A 19,410-nucleotide genomic window follows, 5' to 3' on the forward strand; every position below is an offset into this window, starting at 1 on the left:
ACTTCACAGACTGAAGAGGAAATCACCCTCTTAAGACAACCGTAAAACAACACCAATTTCATTAAAATACCTAGCATGTTAGTAGTTATGGGGTGGAAAATCCTTTGCCCAATACTGCTCCTGAGGCATACATATGGACCCAACGTTTGACAATTGTCAAACGGTTGTTTTGAACGTTTCTAAGGTAATGACTTGCACACTGAATTAGGTCCTCCAAACGTCGTTTCAATGATATCTTTGAGGGCCATATTCTTTTTAAAAGCCACACGAAGTAGCTACTGCTCTCGCTTCGTGTGCCTTTAACCTTAAGGATGCCGAATTTTTCTTCTTGGCCAGAACATATGAGATTCTTTAATTAGTCCCTAAGGAAAAAGGCAATAGCCTTTTTTGGTCATTGCTCTGCTAGGGGTCCTTCACAGGAAAGCACCACAGTGATTCTGAAGTTCCTCTAATCTTACTGGTTTTATCCAAATAATAGCGCAATGCCCTTACGGACAAAGAAACTATCTCTTGTTCCTGTCCTACTAGATCGAAAGAAAACCATAATTTCAAATGACCTTGGGGCCATGGATGAGCTGGATTCTCGTTCTTGGCTAAGAAACCCTCCTGAAAAGAGCAAACCGCTTTGTCATGTTCCAACCAATATGTTTTGCTAATTGCTTGCAGCTCACTCACCCTTTTTTAGCGTGGCCAAGCCACCAAAAAGATGGTCTTTTTTGTGATATCTCTCAACGAAGCTTGATCCCATCGGTTCAAACTTACTAGTTCCTAAAATTTCAGGACCACATCGAGATTCCAGGAAGGCGCTCTGTATGGGGCTCCTCCTTGTTTGCAAAGGACCTTATGAGGTCTCTCAGATCTAGATTATTTGTAATATCTAGGACCTCTATGTCTAAATACAGAAGCCAACATACTCCGATAACCCTTTAATCGTCTGAGTTGACAATTTTATTTCCTTCTTTAAGTATAAAAGGAAACTCGCAATTTGGGTCACAGAGGTACTGGATGAAGAAAAAATCTTCCGACTCTTGCACCACTTGCGAAGATTCCCCACTTCGCCTTGTACAAACTTAATAGTAGAGGCTCTTCTTAGCTCCGGCCACCGCTCTGGCCCGCCTCTCTAGAAAACCCCCCTCGCTCTGACAAAAGTCTTTTTCGATAGGTCGAAAACGCAGTCAGACCCAGAGCGAGGGTGTTCTTGTGGTACCTGGTTGAAGTGAGGCTGTTTGAGTAGATCTACCTCTTGCTGGAAGTGTCCTTGGTACATCTATTGTCCATTCCAGTACCCTCTGTGAACCAATCTCGGGGCCCGGCCAGTATGGAGCTATGAGAGTCATTCTTGTCCCTTGACTCTCCCTGAATTTCTTCAAACCTTCCCTAATATCTTGAACGGGGGAAAGGCGTAGACGTCTAGCCCCGTCCAATCTAGAAGAAAGGGCGTCTACTGCGACTGCTGACGGTCTGGGATGGAGAGCAATACGTCGTCAATCTCTTCGTATTGCCTGTCGCAAAAAACAAGTCTACCACTGGGCGGGGGGGACCCCATAATTCCACAGACTCTGGCATACTTCTAAATGAAGCGTCCACCATTCTGTGATAGAAGTTGACCTTCCCTGCTCAACAGGTCCGCTCACAATTTCTTCTCCCCCTTGAATGAATCTGGTGAGAAGGGTTACGTTTTCCTTCTCTGCCCAAAGAAGGATTCCTCCGCCAACTTGCAAAGAGAGATGAATGTGTCCTCCTTGTTTGCGGATGTACGCCAAAGCTGTGGTATTGTCCGCGTTGACTTGTACCACCTTGTTGCGAAAATAATCACCGCGTTGAACTCCTTCAAGGCCAAGAAAATCGCCATCAGTTCCTTCCTGTTTATATGCCAAGCCGTTTCCTCCTTGCTCCAACGACCTGAGACTTCTTGAAAAGTCCGAGAGTCGCTCCCCAGCCTGCGTCCGGAGGCGTCTGAGAAAACAATACATGGTCGGGGTTCTTTTGCTGAGAGACGCTCCCTTTGCTAACTTCCCCGGAGTTTAGCCACCACTTTAACTCCTCTTTTTGATTCATGCGAGGAATTCGAAAAAACAGGAAGGGAATCTGGTTGCGATTTTCTTGGCCAGACTTGGTTCAAAAAATTTGTAGGGGTCTCATGTGAAGCCTTCCTAGAGAAACGAAACCCGTTCCAGGGACGAGGGTGTCCCAGTAAGCTCATCCACTCTCGTGCCTGAACATTGTTCTTTCTCTAGAAAGGCCTTGCACTTTCCGGATGCACAGATCTTGTCTGTTTGGGAGAACGGAAAAAGCCCGAAAAGTCACTGAGGAGATCAGAATCCCCCAAATAAACTAGTTCCTGACTGGGGTTTTCATTATTCGACTTTTCTAAGTTCACCATCAACCCTAACTCTTTCGTTAATGTTAAAGTCATTTCTAAGTCCTCCAGACATTGCTTTCTGATTGGGCTCTTAGAGCCAATCGTCCAGGTATAGAGACACTCTTTATTTCCTAGAATGTGTAGCCACTTCGCCACGCTCGCCATCAACTCTTGTAAAAAACTTGTGGGGCTGTGCACAGTCAAAAACAGAGGGCTTTGAAAACTGAACAAACCCTGTTCTGGGATCACAAATCTCAGGTACTTCCTGTATCTTGCATGAATTGGGATATGAAAAATATGTCTTGAAAGTCCAGGGTGACCATCCAGTCCCCTGGACGTACCGCTGCCAGTACTGAATCGGTCGTTCTCCATCGTAAATTTTGTTTTCTTCCACAAATAAATTGAGTTGACTTACGTCCCAGTACTGGTCTCCATCCCCCCGAGGATTTTGCTACTAAAAACAAGCCGGTTGTAAAATCCCGGAGATAAGTGATCCAGGAAAACAGGTTCTATTGCTCCTTTCTTGAGCATAGAAAGAACTTGTTCTTGTAGTGCTTCTTGTTTTCCCTGGATCGCTGTAGTGAGCTCCCCCAGCTCTCTTGGCGGATGTCGCAAGAGGCGTCTCTTTAGAAAAGGGATCTTGTAACCTCTTTGGGCCACCTTGACTACCCAAGGATCTGCTCCTTTTCTTGCCAAAATCTCCCAAAAACTTCTGGAGTCTGGCACCTACTGATGTCTGAAGGACTTGCTGTTCATTGTTTAGTACTGGGTTTCGAAACCCCTCTTGACGGAGTCTTCTGCTCTGAAGCCGGACGAGAAAAGGGACTTGCCTCGAAAGGGCTGACTAGCTTGCCTTGATCCTTAGGAGTCTTCTTAACTACCTTGTTGGGTAAAAAATTTTCCTTTACCGAGGAAGTTAACAGATCCTGCGTCGCCTTTCTGAGTTAGGGAAAGCGAAATATCCTTGATAATATCCGCCAGGAAACAATTGCCTCCGAAAGTGGGGAAAAAGCAATTCGGATTTCTGGGCGTTAGAAACGCCCTTAGCAGCAAAAGAGCATAGGAGTGGACCTTTTCTTTAAAACTCCTGCGGTGAAAAGAGATGCCAATTCATTCGCTCATCCCTTAAGGCTTTGTCCATGCAGGACATAATACTGCTTGGGAGTTGAGAAGCCGTTGCTTCATTATCTTCCCACTGTTCGTCCCAGAGCTCCCAAGGACCATCCAGAAATTAAAAACCTCGAAGGTCCGGAAAAAAAATCCCTTTCAAAGAGATGATCTAATTCTGATGGAGAACACACACTTTTGGCCGAATTCAAGGCATGTCTGCGGGAACTGTCCACAATGTTGGAAAAATCCCCCTGGGAGGATGGCAGGCACTCCCAGGCCGAGATTCCCCTGTTGCATACCCAAATTCCCGGACTTCGATGCCAATTTGGCAGGAGGGAAAGAGAACACAGTCTTGCCGCTTCCCCCTCTTTTCCTTCAACAGTATCAATTCTTTGAAGAGGCCCTTCTTAGCCGTAATCGAAAACTTCATCTTCAAAAAACGAGGACTTTCTCGGAGTTTTATTCTTGGAGAATGAAGAAGGGGGTGATGTCGGAGCTGCAGCTGAAAATCCCCCCTTCCAAAAAGTGAAAGAAGGCAATTCGTCAATTTCCTATTATCTGACGAAGGTGCTTCATCTTCTTTTTTCTTCCTACAGATTCTAAAGTCTTCTATTTCCCTCTTCTGCCGAAGACATCCTGTAAACCCAGGTCTTGCTGCAGAAAATCTTCTCCACCTCACGTGAAGAAAACCTGCTCCTGGCCGCCTGCGTCCTGCGTCCTTCTGAGCTCGAGGTTGCGTCCTTGCGTCCTGTTCCGGAAGCTTGCGTCCTGCGTCCTGCTCCGAAAACATTGCGTCCTGCTTCCTGTTCTCTTAACTTGCGTCCTGCGTCCGCTCCCGTAACTGCGTCCTACCCGAGACTCCGGAAGCTTGACGAGAAGGCGGCCAAAACCATCATGCGTCCTCTTAGACGACTTGACTGGGAGAGATGCGTCCTTAGCCTTGTAGGAGGAAGTTCCGATGTTCCCCACGATTTAACCAAATCGGCTAACTTCCTTGCATCTCTTCAAGGAAGTTTTCCTAGTCTCTGCTTCCTGGCGTGAAGTCTGAGCAAGCGGAGAACAAAGACGAGACGGATCCTCAACACGAGAAACTCGATCTTGAGTTCTACGATAAGGGGAAGATATCGGAGAGACTTTGCTCCGTATTCCGAAGGAGAGCTCCTATCCCGAGAACCTGTCTACACATGAGGTCTTGCGTCTTGTCTTGACTTAAAGGATCTCCTCCTTTTAATTCGGAACCACCTCTTCCTCATCACTAGAAGAGAAAATCTCGGGAATACTCCACTGTTCTTGCGGGTAACCGCTCATCTTGAGAAGACGTAGGTCTATGCGTCCTCTTCAGAGGACGCGAAACTTCCGCATAACGTCCATACCTGCCCCTGACGCAGCACTATCTGTCGAGGAAAGACACTCCCAGTGTCGCCTTTTCTATGGGGCGCACTGCTGCAGCCTGGGACGCAACAGGACTGCCTGAAGGGACGACTGATCGTAAGGGAACCCCTCTCGCCTCCCTTCGACTGTCGACATGCCTTTCTCCCTTGGGTCTGGGAGCTTGGCAGAGGTCTAGGTCTAGGAGCACGATGAGTGAGACGATCAGCCGGCCCCTCCACTACACTGACACTTTCAATCGTACCCCCAATTTGTCTGTAAGACGCTGAATTTGATCGCCCATTGACGCAAGGGCGGCAAACACTTTCACAATATTAGTATCCTCAGAAACAGCAGCGGGCGCAGGAGAGACCTGAGGAGAAGGATTAACAACTTCTACTTGGGAAGAAGGGGAGAAATAACAGAATTATTCAAGGCCTTACTAGAAGAACCTGACCTCTCACTCCGAGACACCGATCTTAATTACTAAAAAAATCCTTTTCAAGTCTTCTCAAACATTTTATTTGGTGAAAGTCTTTTCCATTCTTTTCCATTTAAACTTTCACACTCATTACATCTATTGTCCCAGTACACAAAAACCTCTCTACAATTCTTACATAGTGTGTGAGGGTCTACCGAAGCTTTTCGGTAGTTCTCACCTTACAAACCCATTCTTTCATACACACCTCGAAATACTATACAGAATCAGACATTCTAAAACTTCCAATCGCGATTGCCAATCCAAAACTTTCCAATACGATACCCAATAAAACCATTCCAGTACAGCGAAAGTCAGCTAACGAGTTTCGAATTCTAGCAGGAACCCAAAAACAACGATGTTGCCGGTTCAGTGGCAGGAAAAAAATCTGACGACCGGGAAAATGGGAATGATTCCGAGCACCAGCGCCACGGGAGCGGGGTGGCGGGGGATCACCTGAACTACCAGTGATCTAGCGGTTGCCGCGAGTTTTGAAAATTCTGCCAGTGCGAACAGAGAATATAGTATATATATACCTGCAGGTAAAGTGTCATACATGAAAAGGAAGTAACTACTGATGGTCTCCAAAGGGAGGTTGTTCATTAGTTTCAAAAGACTGGCAAGTCTACTGCAAAAGTGTAGTCTCTGTGTCCTCCAGTAAAAACAGAATCCTTGTCAGTTCTGTCAAACATCAGGCAAAGAACTTGCCCCCATACCCACACAGACCAACAGGGGAACTGTCTGGTCCATAGATTAGAATGTTCAGCTGGCTCAAAAAAACACCATGAACAAGCTGAATAGATCAGATGGTTCCACACCCCTTATCCTCAATACTTGAAAAACAAAAAGAAAGTTCTCTAAAAGGCTAAATGACAAATCCCATGCCTAATTTTGTGAGCTCTCACCTAAACTGTACAACCTCTGACAATCCCTTGAAGAATCAAAAAGCTTGTTCCAACACTACCCAGTCAGAAGGACACCTTAAACCTGCCAAAACTAACTAAGGGGTCATTGACCTTTCTGTTCCTTTTAAATATACCTACTATTTTCTTCACAACCAGACACAGCATTATTTTGTCTGGCTCACCACCAATGAAGTCTTGGAGGAAGGGGATGAGAAACTTTGTATCTCTCAACTAAGACTAATGGTGAAGAGATTTCACCCCAAACAAAAACACAAAATATACAGGAATGAAAAAATTTTCAACCCCTGAGTGCTGGACAAGATATGAGAAGTTATGCAACACCATAATTAAGCTTTGCAGAGGCTAAGGCTAGCAGAAGTGTGTCTTGGAGTGCAAGCTCTCTGTCCAAAGCTTTCCCCCACAGGTTCAACTGTACCTGGGATAGGCTGTAGAAGGAATAAGTCACATCAATACTGGAAGTAGATTACTGCAAGGAACCAGACTGCACAAAGCTGCTTACGACCAAAGAAGAGTCATACCCTTCCATCTAAATACTGGATTCAAGGCTGAGTGAAAGCCTTTCACCACTGAGACTAAGAGGAGCTTGTCCCAATGAAGGTATACTGCAACATTGTAATCAACTTAACAGATGTTCCAATTGGAGAGACCACTTCTACCACACTAATAAAAAAGATGACCCACTTTCCTTGGAACATGTTTGCAGGAACAATGGAGGTAACCCGACATATCTCCCTACGGCGCTGAAAGAAAAGCCCGCTCACAGGATCTGCTGAATAACCTTGAAGTGTGTACTTGAAGGGACTATCACCTCATGGCACCTAAGAATGTGGACTGACAAAGAGAAGTGGGCCATGGGAGAATCTCTTTGTACCTTGGCCAAGATACTGAGACACCATTAATTGCGTGCAGCAAGAGGGGCCACAAGATTCATCCTGAAAACCCCAATGAGCAAGACTTACATAGCTGATAAAAAGGGAGATGAAGCTGAACAGTAAATAGGCATAATGTCCAGGACTGTCCTAGGAATGTTTGAAAGGCATCTTCCATAACATACCCAGGATAGAAAAGGGGAAAGCAGAACCCCCACAAGCTTCCTGTTTAGGCTATGGCCAAAAAAGTCAATCATCATTTTCCCAAAATCTGAAATGTTCCTTTCTTTGCAATACGAGGGTGTAGGGAACACTGTTCCCAGTGACTGAGCTAATCTGCCACGAACACCTGACCACTCGTGCTTTGCCAACTGACAGGAAAGGCAAATCACCCCTACTGCTGGCAACACAAGACAATGTAGTGTTGTCACTCAACATACCCAAAGGATCCATCAGACGCTCCCTGGAAAAATTGCAGTACATTAGCGATGCTGTTGTATTCCACCGAATGTTAGTGGGGCAGTCAAGGTTTCAACTTCTGCCACAAAAACTTGATACAAATTTTCAGTTTACATTTGGCCCAACCATCCTTCAAAGCATCTGTGAACATTTGCAACTCAAAAGGTGGAGAGTTCAGTGTTACAGTCAACAACCAGGATTTGCTGGGGATAGGGACCACAAACACCCCCCCCCCAAAAAAAAATAAAAAACTAAAATCCGTAAATACTTTACACTACTCTAAAAATGCTTATAACTGCCTACTTTGATAGTTCATAAACCAAAAAACCCCTTCTAAAAACACTTTATACATGCCTCTTTTTAATAGTTTCATCATGAAAAATTAATTTAGTCACAAAAGTAGTCAAAATACAGAAATTATGTGAATATCTAATTTTCCCATGAAAAATTCCAACATACGTGGACCCCCCTTATTCGCGTTTCTCCCCGGATTTGCGGATTTCTCTCAGGAACGTTTCCCTGCATTATTCACAGAAAATTAGCGCACTCGCTGTATTTTTCTATGAGAAATATCCACAAATTCTGTTTTTTTTTTTATCAATTTCATAATAAAATGAACTTTTTGTGATAAAACTAATAAAAAAAACCAGTATGAAAATGTTTATAGTGGTTTTTCTTGAGTTTTAAACTAACAAAATAGGCTGTTTTTTAGCGTTTTTATAGGGGTTCCAAACATTCATGGATTCTAACTATTCACGGGGGGGGGGGGGGGGGGGCTGGTACGCATACTCCATGAAACGGGGGGACCAATGTATAGGCAAATTTTCCACAAATAATGTGGATATATGTTCCACACAAAAAATCTGTGAATAGGCGAAGCTACAAATCCAGAACTGCGAAGAGGTAGGGGCTGACTGTACTCCTGAGAGAATGTTCCTGTCTTGCAGCCACCAAACAAGATCCTATCCAATCTCCCAGCTTAAGGGTACGAGCTCAGGTGAGATTGTCCCAGTACTAACAAGTGCTGTTCAGATACACTGAAAGCAAGTGTAGGTGAAATCATCAGTTGCAAAGCAAAACTTCTACAGATATGACAATTGACCAATGGGGATGACTGCCAAAGCTGTGATGGTTGCTTCTGCTGAGAAAGGAACTGCGTTATCACCTCCTTGATCAAGCGTTCTGACACATTATACCCAGGTACTTTGCCTGATGCTCTCGTCTGACATCCAACTTCTCCTAGTTTAAAACAATCCCTAGCTTGAGTAGGCATCCCTTATCTCTTGTCACACTGCCCAATGGCATGACAGGTATTCTCCTACTCTTGGCAAGTGAAGACCATGAACATGAAAGTCATAATGGTCAACTATAGAAGTATGACAGTTCAACAAATCTTACTTGCTTCAGAATAGTCAAGGAGAGAAGAAAACATTGGGCTCACCTGAGATTGCCTAGGGAGGGCCACAACTGCCTTAGCTGCTTGTCTTTCCACAGCACCCTCTAGAGGAAATTCCTCAGAACATTTACAGGACCCACCTCAGATGAGATGCCAGAATAGGCATACTTCCCCCTTCGAAGGCTATCAACCAAACATTCAGTAGGAGTAGCAACAGTTGGGGGGGACTTTGGCAGGTGGAAGAATCATACCAATGATGACTCTTGGTACCACTGGCAAAGTATGCATTACAATCTGATGATGCTGGAGAGCCCTTCTCTCTCTTCTTCTCCCTAGCAAATCTCATCCACTGTTCAGACGGTCAAACATGGCACTCTGTGTGTGGACTACTGTGATTACACTCATGCCTCCTGTAGGAGGCACAGAGGGAGTGAGGGGTCCACTTTTATGAAGGATGGGAACCTTTTGTGAGGCCTGTCCTTCCCTGGGATGCACCTCAAAACTGAGGTTTCCTTGTGAGGTAGAAAGCTGAAATTATTGAAGGGTTTGGCTCACTATCTTCATTCATTAAGCAATCAGCAAAAAAAAAAAAAAAAAAAAAAAATTATACAAAGCAATGAAAAATATTCACAGTACAGATAAGCAAAGTAAGTTGGGTAGAATCTACACAGACACCCAAACATGATGGCGGCTGGAAGCAAAGTGGAGTGCATACCGACAGATGGGCACTACTTCCCCTTACCTGTCAACATATATTCAACGATATTGTCAAAGTTGAACGGCCATTCCAGCCTGTGTTCACAAGCTACATCCTATGTATAGAATGAAACTTTGTATTAGTGTAGGAAAAAAAGGATATAGTCATCCACCTTCCTGCACATACCCTCACCATTAAGTGGGTGAGCCTTACAAGCAAATGAAGGAGCAGGGAGGAAAGAATTAGATGGGTTTGCAATGTCATGGGGAGATTTAATTAACTGAAGAAACCCACAAATTTTTCCTATCCCTCTTCCTATTAAACTTTCTCAATGCAAATGAGACCACTCAATACACTCCTTGTAAAGGGAGAGAGGACTGCAGATCCTAAACCTACAGGAATTGTAAAAACTGTGCGGGTCAACAGTTATGAGACAAGAAGCCACCTATATGCACTCCAACTCCTTACAATATCTTTTATTTGTTTGTTCCAAATTATAACGAAAAACATGCAAACATCAACAGACATAAGAGCGATAGGGTTGGTTTGAACAACTAAGCCTAACTGACAAGATAGACATCCACAGACTACAGTACTTGGAAGTAAAAAGTGATTGGCAATGGCAGGCGATTATGGATGTTCTCCCATTCATCCTGTCATCTACCAGTTAACTAACTTTTTGCCAAGTTTCAGGAACCAATTCTAGCTCACACTGAGGGACACTCCTACACATGAGGCAATGGTCTATATTTCTGAAGGAACAAAACAATATTTTAATTAAGCAAATTGAAATACTTCATTATTATTATTCATTACATGAAACCTGTTCATATGAAACGATTTCGGTAGATGACCCCTATTCATATGGAACAAGCCCACAAGGGCAATTGACTTGAAAGTCAAGCTTCCAACGAATATGGTGTTCATTAGGGAGAAGTAAGAGGAAGTAAAGGGGAATAGAGAAAGAAAAATTCCCACTTATTAAAAAAGAAAAAAAATTAATATATAAAAATGTATAAAAATGCATGGAGAATATGTATACTATATGTAGTATTAGGGTAGTAATGTATTTTTGCTTGAACTTCTGGAGTTCCAACTGGACGACTTCCTCTGGGAGGCTGTCCCACAGTCCAACAGTGTGAGGAATAACTAACTTCTGGAACAGAGAAATTTGACAGCAAGGAACATTTACTGCATATTGGTGCTGTTGTTCAGTGAATCTGGTTGCTTTTAGCAGTTAAAAGGTATCAGGAATCAACTGTGAATGTGAACAATCTCTGTTGAAACACAACTTACGAGTCAATAGTCCAAGTCATGACTCCTAATTTTAGGAAATAAAAACCTACCACCATGAACCACTCCATCTAAAAGAGAGAAATCTCTGGCAGACACACACAACCACACTGTAGAACAGTAAATATTCTAGTAAAGGATGGACAAATGATATACAACAGGTTGCACTTATTTTACCACTGTTATAAATATATGAGGCCTAACGAAGAAAACATAACTTTCATACAGCATTTGCCGAAACTTTAATTACGTTTCTCATGTAACACCTAGAATAGTTAACGCTTCAGACTTATTCAGCAAAGTTCTATCCACCTGAAGAGGAGGATAGGGTGGCAAATCTGTATGAGATCTGCTAATCAATATGCTTTTCTTTTACTGGCGTTCAGCCTTTTATCCCACTGACTACACCATGCCCCGATCCAGTCTAAGTCTCAATTGCAGCTAAGGGCAGCTCCATTTCCCATAAGTGGAGACTTGACTACACCCAAATGCGTTGCATCTTCATCATACTGAACAACCTTGTTTTCCGGGCCAACAACCATATCTCTTGTATATACAAAAAAATAACAGTGGACCAAGAACAGAACACGAACTCCAAACACAATAGGTCTTGGTTCACTAAAGATCCCATTCACAGCAACTCGTTGCTGCTTACCTGTAAGGAAATCTTGGAGTAATCCTAAAACATAACCACCCACTCCAAGATTCTGAAGTTTATACACAAGTGTTTTGCAATTTACTAAATCAAAAGCAGCACCAAAATCTACCTGAATTACTCTGTATGTACTCAAAACCCTTATCAAGGTTCCCTTACAAATGGCACATCAAGTCTAAAATAGCATCACAGGCACTGCCTCCTGTATGCATACAGACTATCAGCTAACAATCCTTTAGATTCCACATACTTATAGTATAGAGGCTTGAAAATTTTAAGATTATCAGCAACTCTGGAAAGCACAGGGAGAATAGAGATTGGCCTGTGTGTAGTTCCTGCAGTCTGCAGATATGCCACTCCTTGGAACAGGCACTGTATAACTAAGTTTGTGCGCATATGCAAAGATTTAACATCGGGATAAAAATCTATCAAATTGACTAATCTTGGCAGACAATGCCCTAGAAACTTTCTTAAAAAATAAAGGGAAGAAACCACCAAGATCTTCACCCCAGCTATCAAGATTATCATAAATTTTCTTGATATCTGTAGAGCAAAATGCAAATTTTTCAAGAATAGGTTCACAACGACAAGTATCTGGGAGAGGGACATCCTCAGCTTCAAAAGCTTGATGAAGCAGTTCAGCCTTTTCCCTAGGGCCAGTAACCAATCAGCCATCATCTGTTAGTAGAGGTGGATTGGAAGTCGAGCCTGACCCAAAGATTTTATGTTTCCTCTCCAATGAATTACTGTAATTTCTCTTGGATCACAATACATCAGGTAAAACATACTTCCCCATGTAAGATCAGACAAGTATGTTAGGATGAGGATGTACTTCACAGACTATGAAAATAACAAGAATAGGGAAACTGACCAATTGGGCATCATAATCAACAAACAGGCCACATATACAAATACTGCAAATTTATATTATTACACTTATGAGTACCACTCACTATAGTCGAATCAAAATGTTGTGGCGGATGACGAGAGATGTCATCAGAATGCTTCATATTTGAATTAAAAGTTTAGGTCTTTTTCCCTTGTAGAAAGGGGAAAATCTCATCAGTATAGTAAAGCTGGATTAGGTTCTGTACTGGATGGTGCGAGACCAGTCCCTCCACCCACATTTCGTTTTTTGCTTTTTTTTTTCCTTTATCATAAATTATCATAAATAATTGACATACATCTGGAATATGTACTGGTAGCTTCACGTGCCCAATCGTAAACCCTCGTCACATCGGCCAAGGGCTCATCCCAGTTTCTTCTGCTCTTTCCATTCTGAAGCAGGAAGAACACATCTGTAAGTACTTTAAGTACTTTCTTCACAGGGTGAGTCGTGTAAGTGACCACGTACATAGCCGAGGATGAATGACCAGAAATTTTCTGGCTGTATAATGACTTAATTAAATCCTAATCATGCAAGCTGGAATTTCAATCCTGTAAAGACATGACCAATAAAATCTTTCAGTAAGATTAACTTGGCTTATAAGGAGTTTGGAGGCAGTCTTATTCTGGGATAGGTAGTGCAATTAAAAGATTATAAAAGGTTATCTCTTTTCCAATCTTTACATCTGTATGCTGCAAAGGGTCAACCATACCTTGCCTTTGTGTTTCTTTGATAGACTATCATTTTAGATGTTAATTAAAGTATAGAAAAAGTCGTTTCAAGATTCTAAGATCACTAGGGTGGGGCCAGATCTATTTTTCCTTTTAAATCTCAGAGCCTTGAGGTTAATCCCTTGTTCATAACTTTACCTGAGATCTGTCATTTACTGCACTTTGTTTTCTAAAGAAGAAAGAGTAAATTTGGTCGTTCTTAATGATTTTCCTTTCTTTGTATGTTTTTTGAAAATAATAATCATAGATCTTGTAATAATGCCATAATGTCAAGCCATCTGATTATTGTCATATTCCATTTTAGCACACACGCAAAGGTTACTCGAGATCGCATTTATAAGAAATGAAAACAAAATCCAGGATAAATACGGAGCAAACACTCCATCTGTGTGCTTAATCCGCGTTTACCGTTGGGTTTTAGGTTTAAGTAGGTCGGCTTCCTTAAGAATAAAATGACCAAAATGTTCTGTTACCCGCCTCGACATTTTGGTTTGACTTTAGTACATAGCTTAAAGAAGTTTTTGCAATTATACCATTAGTGGCCCTTTACTTAGGCCTACAATTATACCATCAGTGGCCCTTTACTCAGGCTTACAGAGGCAATTAACCTACTAAGCAAGCTGTGCAATCTTGGTAACCATACCTTGAGTCTTGGTAATGAAACTAACAATGAGGATGTTTTAGATAAATTCATTAGGGGTAAATGACCGAGCAGCAACATAGCGGCCATCTCTCCCGGAATGCGGCCACTTCCTGAAAAAGCACTTGAATCATGCCGTTATTTCATAATTTAGGAGAAAACACTTACTTTGAGAGGAGTATAGAAGTCACATTCTGCAGCCTGGATGGGCCACAACTCTTGACTGATGCTCATGGCAGCGAATTTCTGGGAGAGGTGGTTGCTATGTCGCCGCTCAGTCATCTACCCTATTAAGTGTTAAGACTGAGTGACAGCCTACTTGAGCCTTACTGCCTTAGTGATTTTATTTTTGGATCCAAGATGATTTAGGTTCTTTAAGACCTCGAAGTCTAAGAATAATTTTTATGGCAAGGTAATCATCAATCATGTAAATGGAGGAGGTGTAAGACAGACTAGCCTATTCCACTGCCAGACCTAAATAATCCTAGCTTTATAACAAACTCCTGTTGAATAGATAGTCTTAGGGAAGCAACACTTCTGTATTTAGCCTATTATTTACATATGATTTATTCTGAAATCTATTTAAAGATATATAATGCACAAATGACAAAATCTGGCAACTTGCTGAACCATAGCTTTGTCCACCTGTAAGCTAGCCTGTGACATAACAGACTAGCCAGTAATCCTACAGTGTAAGGAGGTCCTAGTTTTACTGCCACTACGTAAAGGAGTTACAATCAGGTGCACAGATTTATCAAATATTCATTGAATTATTGACAACAATGCCATAATGTAAACAGTTTAACTGCCTGCAGAAGCAGATTGTAAAACACCAAAAGGAATAAGGGGGGAATGGCAAAACAAAACAGGGGACATGAACCAACAGAATTTGAGAAAATCATAAATCTGCTTCTGTACGCAGATAAACTGCTTATTCTTTTTGCATAGGGTAAAATACCGAATGGCTGGCCGCTACCATAGCGCGACCAACCGTTCGCAAAAATCGGAAATTTAATCGGTCCTTTAAATTTGTGACTTGGGAGAAAAAACTTACTTTGAGAGGAAAGTAAGAGGTCTTGAGGTGTTGTTTCGCTCGATGGACACTGGCTCTTCATAAATGTCTATCTTGGGTTACAGGACATGTTGAAGTACTTTTACAGGAAGTTAGTCGTGCTACAGTAGAGGCCAGCCATTTGGTATTTTACCCTATCTGCTAACATAAGCAGATTTACAATTTTCTCAAATTTTATGGGTCCGTAGCCATCCCCTGTTTTTGTTTATATGTTCCCCCTTTATTCCTTTTGTTGTTTTACTATCTCTGCTTGGAGGAAGATAAAATGCTCATTATTTCATTGTTTTCCATGATCTAATGAATATAGGCTAGGCTATTTGACAAATCTGTGAGCTGACCGTAACGTTACGTAATGCAGTGAACTGGACGTTGGCTCTTGACCACTATACTAATGTCTACCCTGGGTTACAGGACGTGTTAAAGTGCTTTTTCGGGAAGGTGGTCACGCTATGGTAGAGGCCGACCATTTGGTATTTTACCCTGTAGGTAGCTACTACTAACTTTAGTCTACTGATGTGTCAAAGAAGAAAGTGAAAACTGGCAGGAAAACTTCAACAGGTAACAACAAGGGAGCAGTGAATCTGGACCCCAAACTGTAGGAGAACCAACTACCCTATTAACCTACCTACCCTATCCTTCGACTACTAGCCTACCTAATTCGATAGGAACTCCCAAGTATTTCTAAAGAATAGTTCCTCACGGACTGCAAGGAACGTAACCGCGGATACGACAGCCACTACGGATTGGGGGCTGTCCAATGTATTTCGCCGTGTTTAGTACTGGCCCCTGGGGGGTTAATTACAGTCGTCCAAATAAATATTAAAGGTAGATCTAGGGTACTTATCCGCAGCGGCCTAGACTATGGCAGTTGCAGTTTTTCTATGCAGTTTTACCTCCAGAACAAGAATTTTAAGTAGTAAGATTTATTCGGACGACTGTAATTAACCGCCCAGGGGCCAGTACTAAACACGGCGAAATACATTGGACGCCCCAATCTCTAGTGGATGCCGTATCCGAGGTTACGTTCCTTGCCGTCCGTGCGGACTGCTACTGTAGAAATAACAAATAGCTATTAGGCTACTTAAAATTCTTGTTCAGTAAGTAAAACTGCATAGGAAAACCGCAACTGCCATAGTCTAGGCCGCAGCAGATACTACCTACCTAAGTACCCTTGATCTACCCTATTCTACAAAAATGCTATCCTGACAGCCTAGACTAGACTAGGTACCTACTACCTTAGGTACCCAGTACCCAATGCCAAGTAGGAGTCTCAGCTCGACCTACCTGTACGCTATGGACATGGCGTTGAAGAGCTTGGTGAGGGAGCTGTCAATGCTGAAGGTCTCGAAGCCGCCGAAGTTGGAGGCGCTGCCCCTCTTGGCGTAAGTGATGACGGAGGGCTCGCCGTGGGAGGTGACCTCGCCTCCCTGCCCAGGGCTCGAGCCCAGGTTGTCATCTCCCGGGATCTCCAGCAGGACGTTCTCCTCGTCGTCTTGGGCCTCCGCCTCGAAGTCGGAGACCATGAAGTGGCCCGAGTGGATCACCTCCTTCTCCTCTTTCCTCCCCATGCCCATACCCACACTAGGGCCACCAGCCGGTGCGTCTGCAGTCATCATGATAGGGCCGTTAATACGCATTCTAAACCACTGCTAACGTGACTCGTAAGCATAATTTTCGCCCACCAATGACAACAGCGTGGGGCGGACAGCGCCAAGAAAATGATCTACTATCAATTGATAAACCCCCAAATCTCGAAACCCCAATCGGGTAGGCCTCCTTCTGAGCCTAAAGCAAACAAAATCGCACATCTCTCATCATCACTTCACTCTCATCGAAAGCGTTTTGGACACTTCACGGGACCTGAAATACTCGCGAATGACGTCGCCACTTCACTCTATAACATCCCGATCGTCCTTCATCGTCTCCCCTCCCCGGAGGTAACGCCCGACGAACTGTCACGCACAGCTGGCACTGTCGACGAAGACTAAAGGTCCGTCAGGGAGCCAGGCCAGCCCCAGCCCCCAGGTCTGTTGCCCAGAGGGCCACCGGACGAACGACAGTGTTGCCACCACCAAAACATCACTCAGCGCCGAAAACACGGCACTTTTTTTCCCTCTGTGGCTCTTTAAGTATGAAGTGCTAGATTTCCAATACTTCGCTTGACGTCAGGCTTCCCCTTGTTTTCATTTTTTCTTGGCACACCCTACAATGCCGACGGTTTCTGTTTATAGCTATGAGAGAAGCAATTAGCCATATCTGGTTCAAATTGACTTGGTATTTTCCCGAAATTTGATGTCACCACGGGCCATAAACTAGAAAATAGGTATGTTCTATGATCTCTGTACTACATATGTCATTGTTATTAACAACATATGGTGTAATGGAAAACCATGTTTGCTTCGACTAGAATACTTTTCCTTTACAGCAGCCATTCAAATGTGATTGGGTTTTGAAGTTGCAGAACTTGAAGCGTGTGCGATGATTGCATGTAACGATACTACGCATTAGCCTTCAAAAGAAGAAGAAAAAAACTCAAAGCCTGGGTGCTTTTTATTTTATTTTTATTTTTCTGAATCTTGAATGCTCACAGAGATAGCCACAGTGACTATCGAAACGATCCCTTCACAAAGGAATCAAAATTAGAGCCTAATTTAATTAATTTTCCCGGTTTTAGTCCCTCAGTGGTAAGTACTACAAAAACCATGAACAGAACATGCAAAAATATGGAAAATGGTCAAGACATGCAAATAACTACATAATCATGTCTTTAAATGAGCCTACGAGCAATAAATTATAGTCCCGCTCACTAGCTTATCCCTTTCGATGTAACTTTAAATTTGGAATTTGGGTGCCAAAAGGTGAAGTTCTCACTGCTCATAACAAAATGTACCTATCGGGCAAGGGGTAATGACAGCCTATTGTATGCATAAAACATCGAAATCGACTCATAAAACATCTAGGCATGAATAACATTTCATTGACACTGAAAAGGACCAATAATAGAGGCATTAAACCATGACAGGTGCTTAGGCAAGGTAAGAGAAAAACGTGTTCACTTTGTACTCAGGAAATTCGAACCAAGATCAAGTAGAGTATAAACTTCAGTGACCGTCCCTACCTTCCTCCTTCCCATCTGATTTCTAAAGCCAAACTGGTTGTTTCACAGTCACACAGAGGTACGGGACAAAGCAGTAGAGACTTCTTGCCTGATCCCACTGCACCCAAGGCGCTCTTTTAGATGAATTCATTTATACTCCATATTAACCATCAAATACATATCATCGTAACACTCAGAGAGTGATTGCTTCATATTCTCTTGAAAGACTAGAGATTTCAAGTCCTCCTAATACCGAGTGAGAGCTTTCATCGTACAATTTTGGGGCTCAAATACGAAAGCTCCACAACCAGTAGCTGTGCATCTTAACTCGGATATCGTAATTCCCTCTAGCTAGCCATTTGTTAGTTGTACTATGCACAGCAAATCGTTTAAATACCTTAGACATCAAGTTTTGATGAGCCATAACACCTTTTAGACTTTGTGTTGCCATGAGAGGCAGTCAGTGCAACTCAAACAGTGCGGGAGCAATCATATCCCGAGGCGCGACACCCTTCATTTATCTTGCGTCTCTCTCCAATATAATTTGCAACTTATGTTTCATTTTTCAGCTTCTTAAGCTGTACCTTATGTTGGTTATGGTTTGGTTGTCGTAGTCTGCTATTAATGAAAATGATTCGAGTATTTCTTAAAAGAATATTTATCAATGATTTCTTCATAACAAAGGACACATGTCAAAAGAATATCCAGTAAACCTTACAACTGTTCCACAAGGTAACTGAAAAATAGTGTGCCAGAAAATTATTAAATATCTAACTAGAAATACTTGGACTGATGAAAAATTGATGTAACTTAACTAAAGGGCAAAAATCGTGACAATTGTTACGATATTGCTGTATAGTAGTTTAGGTGGATTCTGGAAACTAGCCACTCACAATCTATTCTGGAATCCCTTTTCTAATTTCACACATTTAAATCTACATCGCTTCAAGGTCTACAGGAACTGGTAAAAGAAATTACAGTTTCTTTGCATAATCATAGAGGATAATAAGGGGGGTTTGGGGGGTTTATCTGGCATTGTAACCTGTCCCTAAGCAATTTCTACGCTGTAAGGAAGAAGGTAGGGATAGATTACCAGTTATTTATATCAAAGGGAGGGGAGTAAGGCAGGATTTTGATTGAGAAAGTAAGACAGTGGGTTTAGACGAGGAGGTTATGAGGATCAAGATAGGTTGATTTCCTGATTCAGGAAAATTGGACTATAAAGCCAAGCACTGGGGGAAATTTCAAACACTCGGTGTTTTAAACAGTGGTGAGACGGGGCAGAAGTAGGACGGCTTGCAAGACTAAGTAAGATGCGGGAATGAAGATAAGGTAAAAGTTGGTGCACCTAAGGTCCGAAGGGGACGCTGC

The 19,410-nt window shown here is 42.6% G+C and overlaps 1 protein-coding gene across 1 annotated transcript in view; it reads right to left on the reverse strand.

Annotated features, from left to right (window-relative positions):
* The window catches only part of LOC135227033 (MLX-interacting protein-like), a 233,092-nt gene extending 216,237 nt beyond the window's left edge, over positions 1–16,855 (reverse strand). The window contains exon 1 of the mRNA XM_064266822.1: positions 16,227–16,855. Within this exon, the coding sequence (XP_064122892.1) occupies positions 16,227–16,579 (353 nt within the window). The 5' untranslated portion in view covers positions 16,580–16,855. The remainder of the gene's footprint in view (positions 1–16,226) is intronic.
* Between the last annotated feature and the right edge of the window lie 2,555 nt (positions 16,856–19,410).

Source organism: Macrobrachium nipponense, chromosome 15, assembly GCF_015104395.2.
Source record: "Macrobrachium nipponense isolate FS-2020 chromosome 15, ASM1510439v2, whole genome shotgun sequence".
Taxonomy (NCBI): Eukaryota; Metazoa; Arthropoda; class Malacostraca; order Decapoda; family Palaemonidae; genus Macrobrachium; species Macrobrachium nipponense.